The 19,815-nt window shown below is 39.4% G+C and overlaps 2 protein-coding genes across 2 annotated transcripts; both read right to left on the bottom strand.

Moving 5' to 3' along the window:
* Nucleotides 1–409: 409 nt before the first annotated feature.
* nol11 (nucleolar protein 11) lies at nucleotides 410–11,120 on the bottom strand. Its single transcript, XM_069167936.1, has 18 exons — nucleotides 10,796–11,120; nucleotides 9,626–9,739; nucleotides 9,098–9,154; nucleotides 8,662–8,810; nucleotides 8,507–8,564; nucleotides 7,642–7,783; nucleotides 6,525–6,731; nucleotides 5,785–5,861; nucleotides 5,227–5,350; nucleotides 4,917–5,008; nucleotides 4,361–4,426; nucleotides 4,071–4,255; nucleotides 3,174–3,299; nucleotides 2,714–2,953; nucleotides 2,389–2,467; nucleotides 2,189–2,281; nucleotides 1,297–1,404; nucleotides 410–1,066 (listed from the first exon to the last, which is right to left on the bottom strand). The coding sequence occupies exons 1-18, from the start codon at nucleotides 10,940–10,942 to the stop codon at nucleotides 953–955; spliced, it is 2,178 nt and encodes a 725-aa protein (XP_069024037.1). The 5' UTR covers nucleotides 10,943–11,120; the 3' UTR covers nucleotides 410–952.
* Nucleotides 11,121–11,990: 870 nt separating this feature from the next.
* On the bottom strand, nucleotides 11,991–17,467 carry LOC138209633 (beta-2-glycoprotein 1-like). Its single transcript, XM_069168331.1, has 8 exons — nucleotides 17,355–17,467; nucleotides 16,331–16,507; nucleotides 15,767–15,863; nucleotides 15,343–15,419; nucleotides 14,853–15,041; nucleotides 13,829–14,008; nucleotides 13,448–13,645; nucleotides 11,991–12,157 (listed from the first exon to the last, which is right to left on the bottom strand). The coding sequence occupies exons 1-8, from the start codon at nucleotides 17,416–17,418 to the stop codon at nucleotides 12,093–12,095; spliced, it is 1,047 nt and encodes a 348-aa protein (XP_069024432.1). The 5' UTR covers nucleotides 17,419–17,467; the 3' UTR covers nucleotides 11,991–12,092.
* Between the last annotated feature and the right edge of the window lie 2,348 nt (nucleotides 17,468–19,815).

Genomic DNA, 19,815 nt, shown 5'->3' with positions numbered 1-19,815 from the left:
ATTATCATTTCTTCCTATGACCACTACTAAGAAATAAAATCCATTTGCTCTTGAGTGCATTATTCTACACGTGTATCCATAGCAGAGGTGTGATGGCTCTACTTGATTTATGGAGGGGAAACAACAGAAATATTCACCAACTGTAGATTTCAGTGGCATAATTATCTAAAGCGTGTATTTTTTTTTTTTAGGTAAATGTTAGAAATAAAAAAAAATCAAGGAAGTTTGCTTGTGTTCCTCCTCAGCTCAGTGACAGGCCCAACGACATGTTAACAAAATCCCTGCCTTCTGAACTAGGCCAGCTCAAGTGTGTTTTGTAGAAGGCCCTGACAAAAAAAATAAAAGTAATATGGATTAGTCACCATCAGCCGTAATAGTGTACTTGCAAAAAAGAAAAATCGATTCAGTGTCCTGGTATCTGACAGAATCTTTTAATAAAAATAAAGTCACCTGTGATCAACTGTCTTTTCATTAAGATATATTTATAGTCAACATAAAAGGCTTCCCTTTGGAAACCCCAATGCAAAGTCACAACTGACACATTCCCAAGTATTCAGATGTGTTAGGATGCATAAAATAAAGTCCATCACTCACAGTTAAAGTTTCAATGGCTGAGTCACATTAGTACTATTACTGTTGTACGAGGTGGCTTTTGATGCATTTTATAAAACCATTGTAAAGCATTTTGGTATATGAGCAGACTGTAAACTAAACATGCAAACACTATGAATGGTCAAAATTACATCAGCTTTTACAAATTTAAAACACAATTCAGAGACATATGCAACTTTTTCAATGCTTAAGTTACATCAGGAATTCTTTTCCTAGTAAACTCTTACGATAGCAAGCACCTCTTGTTATTTTGGGACAAAATATAATCTTGAAACCACATCAGGTGAAAAGTTGGAAGGAAACATACTCAATGATTTAATAAAAGTATTCTGTACACATTCTAAAACAGCTCGATGACTTCAATGGAGTATTGTCCAACGTCCTTCTTCACCTTCATCTTATTGAGCTCTTGCAGGCTTCCCTCGATCTTTCCAAGCTCAGAAACCAGTTTCACCTGAGGACACAGAGGGGCATATTTATATGTAAAAAAAAAAAATGTGTTTAAAAAAAAATGCAGTATTGTGCATTATGTTGTCACAAAGCTCAGTCTAGATTAATATCCAGCCATTAGGAACCAAATCTCCTCACAACTTCAATAAAAAAAATAAAATTAAAAAAAAGACAACAAAATGGGTAGTACTAAACCAACATGTAGCCGGGTAAACAGTGGAAAAAGTTTGTTACCTGAGACTTCACAAAGGTGTGGAGGTTCAGCAGCAAGCCTTTGGCCTCTGGGGTCATCGCTAGCACTGTAAAATGGGCGTCCAACAGCAAACACACCCAATCCATGATCTATCAATGAAACACAAAGAAACACAGAAGTTAGAAGTTCAATGCTTTACAAAAACTGGATCGCCTGATTTGTTCCATTCCCACCATATTTTACAGCTATTTTTGTCATAAACTGACAAAATATTTGTATTATTACTGTATTGCTGTATATCTAAATGCGTTTTATTTTTTATTAAGATGAGACTATGCTGATGGCAAACACGATCACACAGGATCACACATGGCACAAAAATTCTGCGTCTCCACTGAATGCATTTCTTTTGATCCATTTCGTGACTCGACAGCTTGTGTGCCCTGTGACTGAACTCCATTCAGACTGCACGCACACAAGTTAAAATGTCTGACCTCCATCATACCATCAATACAATTAAGACTCTGTCCTCAAAGTGGACAAAATATTGTTTTGCCTCCGGCCTTGGGCCCCTTCTTTCCACCACGTGGTCAGGCTCAGCTCGACTCGCCTTATTTGGTTTTCCATTGGCCTGAAGTTTAGATAGGTACCATTTGTCGAGGTTCCAATTTGATGCAAAACCACTGAAAATTTCTAAATGGCATCAGCATCCCAAACAAACCCGCCACTTACCAAGGGCCTAGCTACCATGGCGGACGCAATTTTGTTTTACCTACAAAAAAAACCCCACTTTGGTAAATTGAGCAGGGTGGAGCTGAGCCGGTAACGAGCCGTGGAAACACGGCGTTAATGCCTCCTGGTGCGACACACAGATGCTGCACTGACATATCAAGTGTGGTCACACAGGCGACCAAGTTAAACATTAATACAAACCTGAGCCAGATTTGGTGATCTAAAGCCGTGCATCTGTGGGAGAGCATCTTGGGAATATTTTAGGTAGAGGAACTGCAGGTACTGGAGGAAAAGCTGATTGGACGAGACAGAAAGTGAAAAAATGTGACAGCTGTTGTGGAACATGAACTCGGTGTTGCCCGTTTGATTTTAGGTACGAGTGAAAACTGGCGGTTACTCACAACAACTTGCGGAGAGGAGAGATCTTTTAGGTGTGGGAGGAGGAATGTGTCGCTGTATGCCGTCTGCAGGACCTCATTTCTGTGCAGCTTCAGTTAAGTCATATTTTCATATTTATCTTTCCAACTTCAAACAGTGTACATTCGTGCTGTTTAACTCTCCCCTCAAGCGTGTCATTGATAGGCACACTAGAGAAACAAGGTATAATATTATCTGACAGGGAGACAAAGTTTCAGTTGAATCTAAGTAGCTGAATCCTAATGAACAACAAAATGTGACAATGACGAGGTGTGTTTGAGTCACTGTGACTGTGCATGAGGAGGATACAGTAGAACAGCCTTATGTAATCCCACTGGACAAATCTGTTCTGCTGAAGCTGAGGCCTTCTGCTTCTTTTCTTCTCTGGTCTGACGGCCCGCGGTGGCGTTGGAGGTGTCCTCCTCGCAGGAAATGGGGCTGAAACCGTTCTGCAGGTCAACCTGGCCGTGTTCTTTAGAGATGAAGGTTTCCATGAAAGAGACGCTGTCGGGCTCCAGGCTCACCTTTTCTGCCTCGACGTCTGGAATACTGAAAATAATGTGAGTATACAGTTATTTTTTCAATATACAGAGCATTGTGTCAGGATAATAGTCAGATTATTAAACCACTAAATCATATCTGTATGCACAACATCATGGTAAAAATGAAAATCAACTATTTCAAGCCACTGTGTTGCATTTTGAATAATGTATTACTGACCCTCAGTTCAGAGAAACTAATTAATGTCCACTTAAAAACAACCGTTTACCTGATGAAGGCCTTGAGGCTGGCGCAGGTCACAGCTTCTGGGATGTCAGGGAAGAACTGCAAGCAGAGCTGACAAAGAAAGTAATCTTTCTTCTCAAGAGCCAGGAGCAAAAGGTCAGGACACACACTGTGGAAAGGGATGATGGTAAACATTTACATTCAACAGAAACAACACTTGTGTTTTTTGCATTTCAATACAAACCTCGACTATGACATATATTAATTCAACGGCAGGTTTCAGTATCTGTAAGGCTATAAAAAGACAGATATACATTTTTCAGACTGAAGACCAATTAAATGAGAGGCCACATTCAAATCAAAAGAAAGAAACCATCCCCATCTAGGCCTGGGTATTCTAAAAAAAAAAAAAAAAAATGTTGATACCGGTGCCGATGGCTTGAATTCGATACCGGTTCCTGAACGATACGTTTTACGATAAGAAAAAGATTTTGTTTTCATGCAGTTTATATGGGGAGAGTGTAATCAAGGTTTTTTTTTTTTGTTACTACAATTCAGTGATGTTTATTGTAGTAACAAAGGCAAGTTATCGTTTGACACTGTGATTTACCGAGTTTTCCTTAACGTCTCATGCTGTCCTTAGATATTAGCCAGACAGCCTTGTACAGAGATTACAGACTTTAGTCAGGTATGTGGTCCAAAAGAGTAAAATAAGTCATTCGAGTGTGAGATTTTCCAAAAATAAAACCAAAAGTTATAAATTGTGCAGTGAAACATATTGTGTGGATGTGGCCTCGGTGATGAAATTTTATATTCAATTACAGGCTGTTTTTTCTGAATAGGAGGTGGTATTAAATCAGCTCTCATCGTTGCCAGTAAAGTATCAAAGTTTGGGACCCATCTCTCTCCCTCCCTATGCCATTGCCATGCCTTTACTGACCTGTGGCAGAGGCACTGAGTGTGCACCAGCTGTGCCAGGGTGCTCGGGGAGTAGAAGGCTGGCTCAGCGAGGCTCCGGGACACCAGGGTTGATGCCAGCTGTCCCACGGAGGTCTGCAGGTCCTGGAGGTCTGTCCTGGAGATGAACCCATCCACCTCTCTCTGCACCTCTTCTAATGGTGCTGTCTGCACCGGGAAAACACAAGACTTTGTTATTTCAGAACTGTTTGTTATACGTTTTTGTCAGATTTAGTATTTTGGTACAGACCAAATAAATAAATCACATTTTACCTTAATGAGCTCCAGCACTTCGTCCGTTGTTAAACTAGGTGTTGATTGGGTCCTACGGGTGGTTCTCTGTGTGGAAGAAGAATAATCCAATTAAGGATCTACCAGAAAACACTGCTGACAGATCAATTACTGAGCCCTTACTCTTTAGGCAGTGCTGCATTCATCTGAGTGAAACTTTAAAAGCTGTCTAAAAGCAACAAACTGTTGATTTGCAAAGGTTTCATTATATTTCAAAAGCAACAGCAGCTATTATGGCTCAAGTGTAGGTGCATATTTACTTTCAAAGGTTAGACTTAAATGATTTACCAATATAGATAAACTACAAATACAATAACAACAGAAATGTCCCCGCTGGCCATACTGCATCATTTTTTTTTTTTACATTTTGTGACTACTGCACCAGTTAGTTCACAGTTACATACAGATGTAATAGCAGTTAGTACAGTGAATAATGTCTTACACACTGTTTCATGCAGCAAAACATATGGCCACACTAGCTGTATAAACTGCCTTATTTTGAAGGGAAGCATAAATTAAAAACAGTTCTCCGACATACTGTCTTCCTGGTCTCCACTGTTCTGGAGGGCTGAGCTTTCTCTCCATGCAGGATGGTATTCCAAGATGGTACACAAGCTGGAGCCTTTGACTCTGTGGCAGGGAGACAAACAACAGTGTACTGAGTTAATGCAATTCAAATATGTATTGTTATTCTGAAGCCCCTTCACTGATATACAGTATCTTATTTCACTATTAATTACTTATCCTAAATCAGTGTATGCGGGAATCAAAGAATTTTTTTTTTTTTTTTTTGCTGTAACACAAAAGTCATTACAACAGTTGGGAGTATGACAATTGTTTTAGCTCACCTTCAGTCTTGGCCTGTCTTAGTTTTCCCAGAGCCGTGGCAAGGGAAGATTTGGGGCACTCAAATGGAATAACAGAGAGGGTTTTCCCGTGTGGAATAAATACCTTGTTGGAATAATTCCACATCTATACCAGAGAGAAAATAAAATGAAAACAAAAACGGTATTAACGGTACACGTTCGGTAAACATAGTTCAATACAGACCGACAAATGAGTGTACTCATAGGCTTGTAAACTGCTATAAAGTTGTGAGGAGGGACAGTGAGCCCCATCACAGTGGAGAGCAGACACGATGTTCTACCAAAGTCATACAGTCCTCCATCAGCACCCAGCAGCTGGAAGGACAGGGAACCTTGGCCTGCAGCGATAATAACAACTTCTTAAGACAGCAACAACAGCTCAAGTACACATTGGTGAGCTCTGGGGGCCGGCTGCTAGCACGGCTAAAGTTTATTAGCATTATTTTTTTTTTTCAACTGCTAATAATAAATTAGAAACATTTTCATACAGAACCATCAGCTCGGTGGTTTATTTAAATTGAGTTCATAACGCACTCCCACCTGTCCGTAGATTTTACCCGCCATCTCTTTTCCAGCTTGAAGCGTCTGAAAATTGGTGTTCCAGATGCAGAGAAAGTCTGAAACAGCAGAGACAGACACTCACATCAGATACTGAGATCAGATACACATCTTCAAGTCATTATTCTCATGTTCTTATTCTGAAAACAAGGCTCACATCTTAAAATTAGGCAGTGGAAGACTTGAACAATGTCAGCTTGGTTTTCATTTCTAAACAACATTAAGCTATAAATTCATTTTAGTTTCAGAAAAAAAAAAAAAAAAAAGTTTTTTTTTTTTTTTTTTTTTTATAACATTAAATGCAGTATATGGAAAAAAAGAATTTAGGTCAGTCTGTCAAACATCTGACTCAAAGAGCACTATAACCTGCCTGCCCCTGTTTGTTATGACTGACCAAGCAGGAATTTGTTTTTTCTGCATCGTTTCTTTAAATTATTGTGTTCACAATGTGCACATTAAGACAGAAAAGACAGGAAGGTAAGATAAAGTACATTTCATCAGTATTCTGGTGTAAACTTTACATACGGAAACCGTTGGGATGCTGAGAGCTCCTGTGTGCGTGCCGACTCACTAGCAACCCAAAAGCTTTGTTGTGTACACCAGACTGTCTTGAATAACATCCGTCACGCATGAGACGGTACTTTTTAGAGAAGTGAAATCCAGCCAGACGTCCGAGTCGAGCACGTTTGGTCGGTGTTTGAGGCGGTGTAACTGATATTTACCTTTACCAGCTCCAGCAGAGGGGTGTGGAACCCCCACAACAGCTACGTGGGCCTCATCCAGGACCATGGCTGATGCTGCCTCCAGCAGGCCCTCGCCAACAGGAAGACCCAGCAGCAGGGTCCGGGGCAGCGGGAGTGCCTGGCCCCCTTCTTCAGATCCCAGACCCCGCACGGACACCACGCTCTGGTATACATGACCGTTAGGGTCTGAAAAATCATGAGGCAGCAAAAAAAGATTATTGCAGGAGAGAACATTACAGGGAACTAATTCTGCTTATCTCACTTACATTACATCTTGTGTCATGTTTGATCAGCGGGTGTCAAATTAGCTGGCCTCGTGCCCACAATTTTCCTTCGTCATTAAATCTCGACCAAAATTTTTGAGCCACTCAAATTGTTTTTACAAAAGAAATACACGATGCCTTCATGTACTGTGGAAAAACCTGAACAAAAGATATTGGCTTTGGTCGTCATGTATGCCCTTCAAAATAAAAGCTCAGCAGCAGGGAAATCGTCAGATTTCAAAATAAAATTCGGGCTTTTTCCCAAAAGAACAGTTTTGGCTGAACAAGCGGACACTAAGTTAGATGGCATGGGGCTCTTGTTGAGGGTAACGGGCATTCATTGTTTGGGTTGTTTATTTTAAATAATTAACCTTCCAAAAAAAAAAGGTGCCACAGTCAGAAAGTTCCCTACTCTATTCAGCAATTTTGTCAATAGGAGTCGACTACTTACAGAACTCTAAGTGGCACTTAAATTACTCAAGGGATGATTGAATTATTACTACAATACTTTATATGGTAATGAACAAACTCATCAAATATGCAGATAATACATTCCAAACCAGGATCATTAATTTCTCATGGCTGAGCACCATTAGTTGTGCCAGTGTGTCTAATTTAAGCAGTGCGGGAACCATAACTGCTTTTAACACGTGTCTCCCATTACTGCAAACCTCCAACCGTAAATACAAAGTAATCTGATTGATTAGTTGGCTTTCAATATCAGAACTATTTAATGTTGTTTTTCATCGATGTCATCTACCGTCCACAAAACAAACTAACTTTGCTGTCAAACACTGACACTGAAACTATTTTCACAAGAAATTCCAGCTTACACAGATAAAGCAGGCAGATGTGTTTCTCCCTGTAGGAGGCAGAGAAGCTGAGCGGAGACAGACCGGGTTCCTCTCTCTCCAGCCGGTACCTCTGGAGAGAGTTCGGGTTCAGTCTCTGCAGGTAGAGGAAATGATCTCCTTTCTGTGGGAAGAAATTGAAAACCATCACTTAGAATAACTAATATCTAGAGCAGGGGTGTCAAACATACGGCCCGCGGGCCGGATCCTGCCCGCCATGGGGTCCGGCTCGGCCCGCCGGATGACTTTGTTAAGTGTGAAAATTACAGAAAGACATACATTGCATTTGTATGAGAATATGGAGGGTTATGAGTACAAACGTTTTGTAATTGTTTTTTTTTTTTAATCGATCCAGTAATTGCTTCAGAAACAGCGTAAATGCGACGTCTGCTCCGGAGGGAGAAGCTGCTGCTCGCTTTGTGACCCGTTAAATCTGCAGAGGAGAGCCCAGGCAGATAAACAGTGGGCTGATGTCTGAGTTTTTGCTCTTTATGTTTCTAGTTTATTGTAGAAAGACCTTTAAAATAGGGTTTATCATCCAAAAACCTTCACCAATGATTTAAACATAGAGAAATATTGTCGTTATGTATGCGTTATTATGCTATGATTTTACTGGTCTGGCCCACTTGAGATGAAAGTGGGCAGTATGTGGCCCCTTAACTAAAGTGAGTTTGACACCCCTGATCTCGAGTAAATGCAAATGTTCGTAGAAAAAAGAAGGACTTTAACTGCAATTACACCTTAGTATTGTGATACAAGAGCAACAAAGACTGAAAACCGAATTTATTTGAAACCTGTCGGGTCTTGAGGTGTTAAGTAAAAAAGCCAAACAGTTAAAATATGTTACCTGTTCAGTTGTGAAGACGACAAACTGCTGTGTCTCTGCCACAATGTTGGTGCTCCACCTAGAGGCGAAAATAAAACATGTGGCAAAATTCAACAGACTGCGGCAGCACAGCAAATGCAACTGTGTTATTTGATTGTTTGCAGCATGATACTGACCTGATGGACTCTTCTAGAGCTAGGGATTCCTCTATGGGCTGCTGGGGAGCAGAAAGCAGAGAGTCTAGCAGTCTCACAGCTCCTCTCTGAAACAAGACCACAGGCTCCGCTCCTCTGACGCAGTGTACCGACCACACATCTGATGCCACCTGCAGAGAAAAATCATGTCAGATGCTAAGGAGAGAATGTGTTTTGGTGTTTCCATCAATGGAGGCGCTTAAAATGACATTTCAAAATGGTTTCTCTGGGACATACTGACAGAAAGGAGCGCCACAATCTACTATGCTAAGTCATAATGACATATAATGCATCCATGTGACTACAATGAATCATTTCAGCAGTGAAGAGAGAGACAAAACATCTTTTCAAGTATCTCCGGCATGGTTGGTGTAACTGTCCCCACAGAAAAGAGCTGAATAACTTCGTTCAGACTTACAGTTGCTTTGAAGGCCTTGTCTAATAGTATGTCCTCTTCCTTCCAAATTCTGATCACCTTGAAAACAAGAACATTACAATGTGACAGATTGTTCCAAAAAGTTTGATAGATCACTAAATTAATCTCTAAAGGAAGATATAGATTTGTTTATGCTGTAAAATTATGATGTTCAAACTTTAAAAAGTGCTAACATTGCGTGCCGTAACAGTGCAGCAATAAACACTGTCGTCAGGCAGACCTGGTGGGTAGTCTGGATACGAGAACAAAGTCATGCAAAGGAAAGCAGCGTACACAGATAGCACGTGTTTAATGAGAAAGCAACTATGCTCAATGGAAAAGGCAAAAAAAACAACAACAAAAAAACACCCCAGTGTACATTTATAAACTTTAAGTGAAAGCTGATTGGTTCATTTTTGGTTAAGTGAGGCTCCATTCAAATGGTGCTGCAGCAACCGACACAAGCACCAGAACCTGCATGTATTAATCACCGTCTCTCCAATACCAGAAGAAGAGGCTGTGGAGGGTTACCTTCTTGTCTGTAACGGCCACATATTCATTGGTCCGGCAGTTGAAGACTGCTGCACAGGTCAGAGTTTGTCCTTGTTTCACCGTCCAGCTGCCCAGCGGCTTCTGGTCCGACACCTGTCACAGCCATGACAGGATGGAAGAATTTAAAGAGAGTGCGGATCACACAATTTCCCTTTAGCTAAACAGCATCGGGAATTAAGAGCGAGAGCAAAAACGCCCCGAGATATCTCAAAATGACCCTAAAACTGATTGAAGGGTTAAAATGTATTATAATTTTTTTTTAATCCTACATTAAACTTTCATTTTAGTTTAATTAATTTAATTTGATATCCATCTCTAACACACACAAACAGCACCGCTATTCACACTACTTATGTACAAATCTCTGATATCAGGCAGAAACCAGGCAAACCTGCAGCATTAACAGCAGCAGATTTTTTTTTTGCACCAATCACTGTTTTTTTTTTTTTTTAAAAAGTGCACACATAATTTTGTAAAATTTCTTACACTGGTGCAAAACACAAGACTAAAGCCACTACGTTCACCACTGTAAACTGTGGCCTCAAAATGAATCTGGTTCCTCTGATAAGATATTTTTTTCAATCTCTATCAGATGAAAGTGTCTCCGCATTAAATGAGATTTAACACATGCAGAAGCAATATAAACAGTGTAATCTTGTCCTCCACACAGAAACCACTGAATAAAGTCACGTTTCGATCTGATTTTACACACATGGCTATCTCCAGTTATTAGAAGATGGCAGAAGGTGGGGAAATAGGCGAGCAAAAATAAACTCTGAAAGCTGACATGTTACCGTGAAGGAGCTACTGGCTGAATTGGGGATAGTTTCATATATCGATTGGAAAAATTAAAACGCTGAACCTTCCCATTAAGAATCACTGTTTAGCCAGATGTGCTACACGCTAGCGGACATTTGCCGGTCTTTGTGGATCAGCGTGATATATATATATTTTTTTTCCTCACTACGTGGCCTTTACTGTCGAATTTTATGGTAAATAGTCAAGGTGCTAGAAGATATACGAGGGCTGTCTGGTTCTGACACTGAAAGTGACGAGAGTCGAAGATACTAACACGAGTTCCACTGGTCGCCCTGATCAGCTGGCTCAGGTTACAGAGAGGACCTTCACCAAACACACGTTAACTGTTACCTTGTACAGAGTCACAGATCTGGTTGAGTCGGTGACGACGACATGGTCGATGTCTCTCTCCTCTTCGATCCCCCGAATCCCTGAACTCGGCAGATTTTGATCTGGAACAAGCCCGCACAACGTGTATCCCTCATACAGCGCTGCCATGCTTGGACGAGAAGAAAGTAGGACAACGCAGTATCTCGCGAGAACGAACGAGTGGCGACCGGAACCACGAGACTGCCTGCTTGTTGTTGCAGCCGAGCCAAAACGTAGCAACGAACGTAACCTGGAGCTAACAAGGTAACTTGTATTAAACCAGGCTGGGCTTAAAACATGTTGCTATTGCCCATCTCGGTGAGGTTTTGCTATTTATACATCAACCTGTGGTGAACGCTGATACCCGACACACACACACAAACATCCGGCAGAGACCCAGCTAAGGTACATACCGCCCCCTACTGTTTCGGAATGTGTATCGCCACGGCAGAATATCTGAATATTAACTGGTCTGAAAGGACATATCACACTCTGTTTTACATTCCTGCCTTTATTATAATATATACCAACTCCCCTCTAATTCCACTGAAGTCCTGCACATGCTCAATATCGATTTTAAACGCCACTCCTCTCTGTCTTAATGTTCCTTATGTCTCCCTCTTTCAATCATATTTGCTCTAACTCAACATGTAGCCTACATCTTCCAGGATATTACACCACTCTCACATATCTGATTGAACTTTAATCGTGCAATGATTACTCGGCAGCTATTAACTTCTGTATATTATAATAATTTCTTCCTTTAATGTCCCATTCTTACTGTCTGGCATTAATTATGTCTGTTATTACTTCTTTTTTTTCTCCCCCTGAGCTTCCTCTATCACTGTGATGGTATTTTCTTTAAGGGTTTTCTTTTCTACTTTTTATCTGCTTGTTTATATCAGGAGCCTGTGTATGAGCAGGAACCAACAAGACTGCTCTTCTTATAAAAAGCAGGATGCGAATTACAATCCAGAAGTCTTCTGTGTCTGTTTGATGTTGGAAAAACCTCTAAGAGCTGCTGCTGGATCTGAGCATATGGCCGCTCTTAATGGTTAGACTTGCTCTATCTACTGAAGGCCAAAAATGATCTCTGCTGAAATTGGTCACAATTTATCTATCTGTGAAATGTATGTATGTTTTACATATGTGTTGAAGTTGTACAAAAAAGGCAGCCTTGTTCAAACCATGTTCTTTAATTTGAAAAAGTAGGACACACCGACAGCTATTTCATGTCGCATAGGTTCAGTACTCATCAGAGGCTGGATCTGCTGCTGTTTCAGCACTGTTCGATTTCTGATGGAAGCGAGTCTGAATTTAACCTATAGTTAATATGGCCGGGCCCTGAAAAGAGACAGACACACAGATATACAGAACAAGTTAGACTGGGCACAGTTACAATAACTCCATAATGCTTTATAATGGAAGAGTGCAGGGAATAACTCTGAACTATAATCTGTCATCTATCAAGCAACAGAAAAAAAAAAAAAAAGGAACAGCTGGTTGTTCATCTTGACAAAACAGACACCATAAGTATCCTGCCCTGCTTTGTTCTTTGTTGCAGGGTTGAGTGAAAGTGGGTCTGATGGGAGGGGAGTGCTTTGACCAGCACAAAATGGCAAGTAGTTTTAAAGTCTTAGTTTAGTGATTATCTGTAGGGGGTTGTAAATATTTCACTGGTTGTGACATTTACATTTTTTGAAGTATACAGTCTAATGGGTATACGTGTCATTGCCGTCTGCACACTGTGCTACTGACTGCTTGTTATATAGGGATTTACTGCTTGAAGTATTACGAGTTGGAAAAGTCTGAAAATAGGAAAACAAACATATAGTATATAGTATAAATCCTAAAATAGCCAGGTGTCAGGCGATCCTACCACTTTGTCTATTTTTGGTTGTTATAAGAAAGTTAAAAACAAGTTGTTACTGATTCTTAGTAGCAACTTGTTTTTAACTTTCTTATAATTTTCTTGTTTTTATTGTGATTAAGCCTAATTACAATTCAGGTATTAGGAACACGTTCTGATGTCCAAGGATCAAATATGTGTTTTACCATAATTTCTTCTGGCAATATGGGAATTTGCACTGCTAAAGCACAATATCTACTTACATGAGAATGCATTAAGGTATGTCCTGCTGCTTTATGAGCTCATTTTAAGGGCCAGTAGCTGTACAGGGTCTCAGTGTCAAAGCCGACTTACTAAGACCATTATTATTGATACTGAACCAAATTCGGTAGCTATAAACAAACATAAACATAATGTACACAATGAAAGGAGGTCAAAGGTGGAGCAATGCTTCATCTTGGCCTCCAAAGTAGGTTTATCGAGCCGAGCCCATGTCAGCTGAAGCTCTGCTTGACTTTTGGAAAATTAATTACTATCATTTTGTGAATCAAAAAAATGTTTATGAAATACACTCCCTTTAATTTATTAAGGCTTCGTTTGAGTTTGAAAAGAGCTGCTAATTATTTCCACTGACTTAATCTTTACCTAGCTGACACTGCAACGTGCTCTGCAGATGCCTTATACGCTGTGAGGCTGAGAAGTGACAATAGTTTAGCATTCTGACCATTGTGCTGCTTGAGTCATTTTTTTTTTTTCATTTTTTTGTTTAGTGAAATATGCCTTACGTTCAAAGCAGTCAGGGATTTTGAGTCTTCCATCGATGCACTGGATTGATACGGCATAACCACAATTCCTGGCCTTGTTCTTGCAGTAGACTGAGACTATTTCTTTGTGTAAGACTCTGTTAGGGTGGAAGTCTTCGATCCAAATTTTTCTTCCTTTGTATAATATCCTCCCTCTCTGTATGCTGACATGGCAAGGACCTGTAAATTACAAAATTAAGAAAAAAACAAGTTAGAGGTTTGGCATTGCACTGTATTTTGTGGTGTTACTACACAGGAAATTGGTGAGCTGCATTATATTCGCCTGTCAAAAAGATCTTCTAAATGAAGTGGAAATATTGTGTTCAAAATCTGTAATGAGTATAATAATAGCTGCAATCCTACCCTTGCAGGATGGCTTCTCAGACCATGTCCCATCCTGCTGGCAAACAATCTCCAGACCTCCATCCAGTACGTAGTCTCCATTGCAGCCGTATTTGATTGTTTCCATGTAGTCGTAGTCTCTCTGGTCGCTGCTTGACATGTAGCCTCTGTTAATGTTCTGCGGTGGAGGGCAGGTCACCACTGGGAAGGAACCATTTAGAACATTCATCAGAGACTAAAGACATAACAAGACTTTATGTTGTCTGTCATTACGTGTTTACGTATGGTTTTACAAATTTTGTAAAATCATATGTTCAAGTGCACTGAGGAATTTCCCCTGAAGATGGTGAAGCCCTGTATAATTGTGGCCTTTTAACTGGAGGAAAATATTTTACTTTTTAACAGTTCAGTGCCCAAATTACATACTTTACATTCGCTCTGAGACCGTTTTGAAGACTCTTTTGTCTTGATTTGTCTCAGTACAGGACAAAATAGGAGTACCAGTTTGTCCGATACAAAAACATGCACTCATTCATACTGTTGCCACAAAGATAAAAAGTATGATTATTGTCAAACTATGAACACTTGTGATCATTAAGTGCACTACAATTATACAATTGAAAAACAAATTGTTGAGTTTTTTTCCCCCCTTCGGGACACTTTACCATGTGGTTTTGATGTGTTCTAAATAGTCTTTATTTTAATTTTTTTATTTTATTTTGTAAGACCATATATAAAAGTTAAAACAAGTAAGTCTAACAACTAGCGCCTTCACTATATTTTGGTAAGCAAAGGCTTCATTTTCAATGTTCTAATTTGGTATAAAATGGCTGAAAATATAGTGTTTTACTGATACTAGCTCATACAAGCAAACATTTGTAAAGTACAAATTAAGTCTTGGGTGAAATCCCATACAGTATGACATTTTTACATGTGCATTAATCTGTGATTATATTTGGTTGTTATATCTGGTCTGTGTGTGTGTGTGTCTCTGTGTCAACTGCTCAGTTATTGCAATGCTGCTATAAATACTCGACCTTCATACCTCGACATTCAGGTGTCTTGGTCCAGGTGCCACTGGCGGTGCACTCTGCTCTTGCACTGCCAACTAGTGCATATGGAGGTAGGCATTTGTACGTCCCTGCGATGCCGTAATCAGTGGTGTTCCCTCCGACCCTCTGGTCATAAATGATCATCCCAAACTGTGGGACTGGAGCGACACCACACTTCACAGCTACGACAGAAGAGACACAATATGACAGTTCCTGTGTCAGCATTATACTGTAAATTTGTCCAATTATTTATAAGTAGGTGTGTATTTTATGTGGTATTTTGCATTGCTGTTCAGATTTACAGCTGAGCCAATTGAGTGATTGGTCAGTATCGATATAACTTTTGTTTTGAGTGATCTAACATACATTTTCTCAATTGTGTGTCTTCTTCTAAAGACCACAGAAAATTGTATTAGACACCAACCAAATATATACTTTTTAATATTTCCCTTAATTACTGGAAGGACATAGTAGATGACATACGTGTGCAATCTGGTGCAGGTGTGCTCCATGTTCCATCGGCTTGGCACAGAACAGAGCTGGATCCAGTCAATATATACCTGTGCAGTGCCATATTGTTCAATCAGTTTATGTTTAGTATACAAATTAATTAAAAACAACAACAACAACAACACATTGGCTGAAGTCAGCTTAAATGGATTTAAAGCCAAACGTTGATCAGAGCAAATGTTACCTTCTGAACTCACTTCTTTACTTCTATTACAGAGAATTATATTTCGCATTAGTGCCTCTGTATTTATACCCCAAAATATTTCACTGGTGTGTTGGTCACATGAAGGTGAAACAAAGGTAACTACTTTTTGAGCATATCAGAGACTCTCTTTAAGCTTTTTGTTGCCATGTATGTCCAAAGCTATGACATAATGTGTCACACAATAAGATTTACCCTTCGTCACATGTGTAGTTGATGGTACTCTGGTACATTGTATTCTCATAGTACATTTGTCCATTAAACAGGGGCTCAGGATAGGGACACTGCTTTGCTGCAGGAGAGAATATAACAAAGAGAGCATGTGTAAATAGAAGGTTTTGAATAATGCAAATAGTAGAGGACATGTTTACCCTCTTCGTAGTGAAGTCATTCATCAAATTGTGATCCAGCTGTGCAAATTCTCACTCTTTCCACAAGTGTTTGTCGTTTTGAAACAATATTTTTGTCTATATACCACATTAACAAAGTAATCTACAGATTATTAAAAGCAACACGTGCTGGTCCTCATTTTTATATTCCATCAAAAATGTACTACATAATAGACATGCTTTTTATTACTTCACGTTAGTCTATGTAAGTTTATATAATATTAGAAAATTGTGACAACTATAGACGATATTAGGAATTATTACAATTATAATGAAGTTACGATACAACTATATGTTAAGATTAAAATTTCTTTTAAAATGTTTCTGGAAAATTATACACGAGTTGAACTCCAGAGTATTGGAGACCCACGTTTGCACATGAACCTATTTATTGTCCAGTGTCCGCTGGTAGTGCAAACAATCGTGCGAGGTCCTGACGAAGGGGTGTATCCTTGTTCACAGGACAGCACTAACTCGTCACCGGGGTTAAAGTACCTCTGGAGCCCGGCCACCACAACGTTGCCACCCAAGTTGGGCCTAGAGCAAACTGCAAAGTAACAAAAGTATTTATTAGGAATTGTTTGAAGACTGTCAAAGAAATGTTGCTTTGGATTCACATTATACAATCACATAAGATTGGACTAATTTCCAACATACCAACCCTGTCACTATGACGTTACAAGAAAGTGAACTTGTAAGTTATTATCACAGGAACGATTCAGTCACCCAAACTGTGAATGTAATGCAACACATAGTCTTTCTACTGAAGGAATGTACATTGTATGTGATTGTTTTCCCTAAAAAAAAATTGTGATAATAGATGAACATCAACTGCTTCAAAAATATTTAAATGCAGCTAATTCAGAGCAATATTTACTAAAGAGTAATTCTTCTGAAGAAGTAGCTCTATCTTTAGAGGTGTATTCAGACCACTTTTGCTGAAACAATGTAAATTCTATAGCACATCATTATTGACCATTTAAACAGTAAGGCTGATTTATACGGGAAGATGTAACAGTCCTAAATATTTACCAATTACAGAAAGATCATCTTTAACATTTAGGTCTGCCAACATTTCACAAAACAACAAGAGCTTGAATCAACATTTAAATCCAAATCTTTCTCTAATGTGAAGAATACTCGGGTAAAGAAAACAATATTTCTGTCCACTTCTTTTGGCGGAACAACATATAATAATGAATCATTTCAAACATCAAATGAAATGGAATAATTGCCCCGTATCACCGTTCTCCAAAGCTAAACATGCCCAGTACAACCTAAATTTCTTTAGAACAAAGATAAGGGAATGCTAAAACCGTGAAAACAGTGACAGAAATAGATATGCATATATGCAATTCAAGCCATGCAATATAAATAAAAGCCAGTAATGATACCATTATCCTGTTTGGATGTCACAATGGTAAAAAAGAGCAGAAAAAAAGTCAGCATGTGTTCCATCCTTTCCTGTCCAGACGTTCCTTTTCTCTGGCCTCTGGTTCAAATACTGACTCTCTGCCACCGCTTTCACTGCTGTTTGTGTTTCTCTAAAAGTAAACAGATAAGACCAGCTGTTCTCTGGCTATCTTTGTTTTGTTTTCACAAACTTTTTCCAATAACAGATTGTCATCCTTGTGACATTTTACTGGAAGAGAGAAAGTTCCAGCAGTGGACTTTACCTTGTTGCTGCAATGACAGAAAAGAACACATTCATTTCAGAGTAAATGTTTAAAAAGAAAATTATAATTCATGATGAAAAGAGAAATGTTATTACATAAGAAATACTGTACAATGAAATTGATTAGTTCTTTTAATTGCTGTAGTACAATGAGAATTTGGATGTGATTTTCAGTAAGGCCTTAGAGCAGAGGTCTTCAACAGGGCGTCCGCGACCCCTAGGGGGTCCGCTGAGGTACTGCAGGGGATCGTGAAATTTTTCGTAGATTAGACAATTTTTCACATTTATTAAATATTTTTTTCCCACCAATTTCTATAGCGAATGGATAGATGGAGGCAGAAGATGTTATCTTTCAGTCAGAAATGCACACATTCAGCGACACACAGGAGCTCTCTCAAGCTGGGCACCGGTTCACTCACAGCGTGAGACTAGCCTGGACTTGTCCCTCCGACCCTCCTGCACGCAAAGAGGAGGACCCGCCCCTATCGCTGCTGTGCCAATCAGAAGTGCGCATGTTACATGCTGGCTCTGTCAGGTTCACCGTGATTGGCCGAAAGCCTATTCAGTCCCCAGCTGACTAAGATCCCAGGCACAAGGACACACTCTGCAATATTATTTGAAAAGAAGATACCGTTGTAAAAAACAAACAAACAAAAAAACAACGACATTTACTTGTTTAAAATAAAAACATGAATATATGAACCTGTGTATTATTTGAATAGCTTAGTATTGAATGCACAATAACAAGGTATGTTTATACATGGCACTAGGCCCAGTTTAATGTAAAACATAATTTTATACAATATATATCGTAGGGGGTCTCTGCTCCATCGCTCTATCAGTTTGGGGGTCCTTGGCCTGAAAAACATTGAAGACCCCCTACGTAGAGTAATAGCCTTGATTTTATACAGGCTAGGTTTTTGAGTTACCTGGAAAACCCTGTAGATTTTGGATTTGGATTCTCCTTGACGAAGGAGATGGCGAGCCACATTTAACCCTGCAGAGTTGGACCACGATCACCTGTTGTGATCTCCGAGTGCACCGCTGTGGTAGGACAATCAAAGCCCTACCTCTCGGACTATTTTTGTGTTGAACCAAAGAGCTCTCTTTTGAACTAAACTGACTTGACTGGACCTATCAGACTAAAAAAAAACCTGTTACGACCTCAACACGGAATCATCTTAAATGTTTGGATCCAAAGAACTCTGAACTTTTTGCACTAAAGGGATAATTTTCTTTCATCACCTGTGATATTGATAACAAGTTCATAAATGTTGTGTTTTCGAGCTGCTAAGCAGTTATTGTTACTTTGAATGCACTAAGTGTTGCATATGTTGAAACCTAGAATGTGAGTGTAAACAGTTGAATGTTTTATTGTTTGTTAAAGTTGATTACACATTGCAGTTTGAACGTAACCCTACGGCTCCAGTTGATTATTGTGTCTGTTATCTCCTTACAAATGAATCTAGACACTGGTCCATAGCATATTGAGTCTTCTGTTTACCCCGTGTGGGTTACACTAACAAATATGTTCACTGTATGTTCAGGCAGCTGGAAATTGCAAATATTCCCATTTGGAAACATCCCACTTCTTTGTTGAAATCGTTCACAAACAGACAACAAGGCAGCACCCAGGACTCCCTGCACCTTCACCCTATATATATCGCATTAGAGAGGTTGAGGTCACAATATTCAGACTAAATTAGAGTGTGAATTGGTGTAAAATCTCCCAGGAAAGGATGTCAGATTGACCCTACAAAGTGTGTGAGCCTCTCTCGTGTAAGTAACCTATTTTTAGCGCCAGGCTTTGACATCTGTCAGTTGTACTGTTGTTGTATTTGACTCTCTACTATATAATATCTGCTATGTTATTTAGTTTAAACGTTTGAAATGAGCAATGGTGTCATATTTCAGTATTAAAACTGGATCATTTTTGTATATGATTTTAATATGTGCCCTGGGTATGGCCATGTATGTTCAGTATGAACTGAGATTCACAGCTTCTTTAGTTCACTTCAGCTCTCTCAGGCACCTGACCATTATTTAAGTGTGCTAATCAATCTTTATGTATTTACAGAGTAAAACAAACACACTGTCACAATTTCATTATTAATTACCACTGTTACTTAATGAGTTAATCAGCTTAAAATGACAAAATAAACAAGGATCATTAACAAAGG

Source organism: Embiotoca jacksoni, unplaced genomic scaffold (genome assembly GCF_022577435.1).
Source record: "Embiotoca jacksoni isolate LCO1_2020_lvr unplaced genomic scaffold, fEmbJac1.0.p SCAF_4, whole genome shotgun sequence".
NCBI lineage: Eukaryota > Metazoa > Chordata > Actinopteri > Embiotocidae > Embiotoca > Embiotoca jacksoni.
Note: the sequence above shows the minus strand (reverse complement) of the source record. Positions and strands in the feature narration are given on the sequence as shown.

What these genes read in the sequence shown, in the direction of transcription:
- nol11 (XM_069167936.1), bottom strand. Translation starts at nt 10,942, where the DNA reads ATGGCAGCGCTGTATGAGGGATACACGTTGTGCGGGCTTGTTCCAGAT. An exon ending in GATCTGTGACTCTGTACAAG is followed by an intron (nt 9,740 to 10,795) that starts GTAACAGTTAAC and finishes TGGCTGTGACAG; the next exon opens with GTGTCGGACCAGAAGCCGCT. An exon ending in AAGTGCTGGAGCTCATTAAG is followed by an intron (nt 4,256 to 4,360) that starts GTAAAATGTGAT and finishes TTCCCGGTGCAG; the next exon opens with ACAGCACCATTAGAAGAGGT.
- LOC138209633 (XM_069168331.1), bottom strand. Translation starts at nt 17,418, where the DNA reads ATGGAACACATGCTGACTTTTTTTCTGCTCTTTTTTACCATTGTGACA. An exon ending in CAAGACACCTGAATGTCGAG is followed by an intron (nt 14,009 to 14,852) that starts GTATGAAGGTCG and finishes GTTCCTTCCCAG; the next exon opens with TGGTGACCTGCCCTCCACCG. An exon ending in AATCCCTGACTGCTTTGAAC is followed by an intron (nt 12,158 to 13,447) that starts GTAAGGCATATT and finishes GTCTCTTTTCAG; the next exon opens with GGCCCGGCCATATTAACTAT.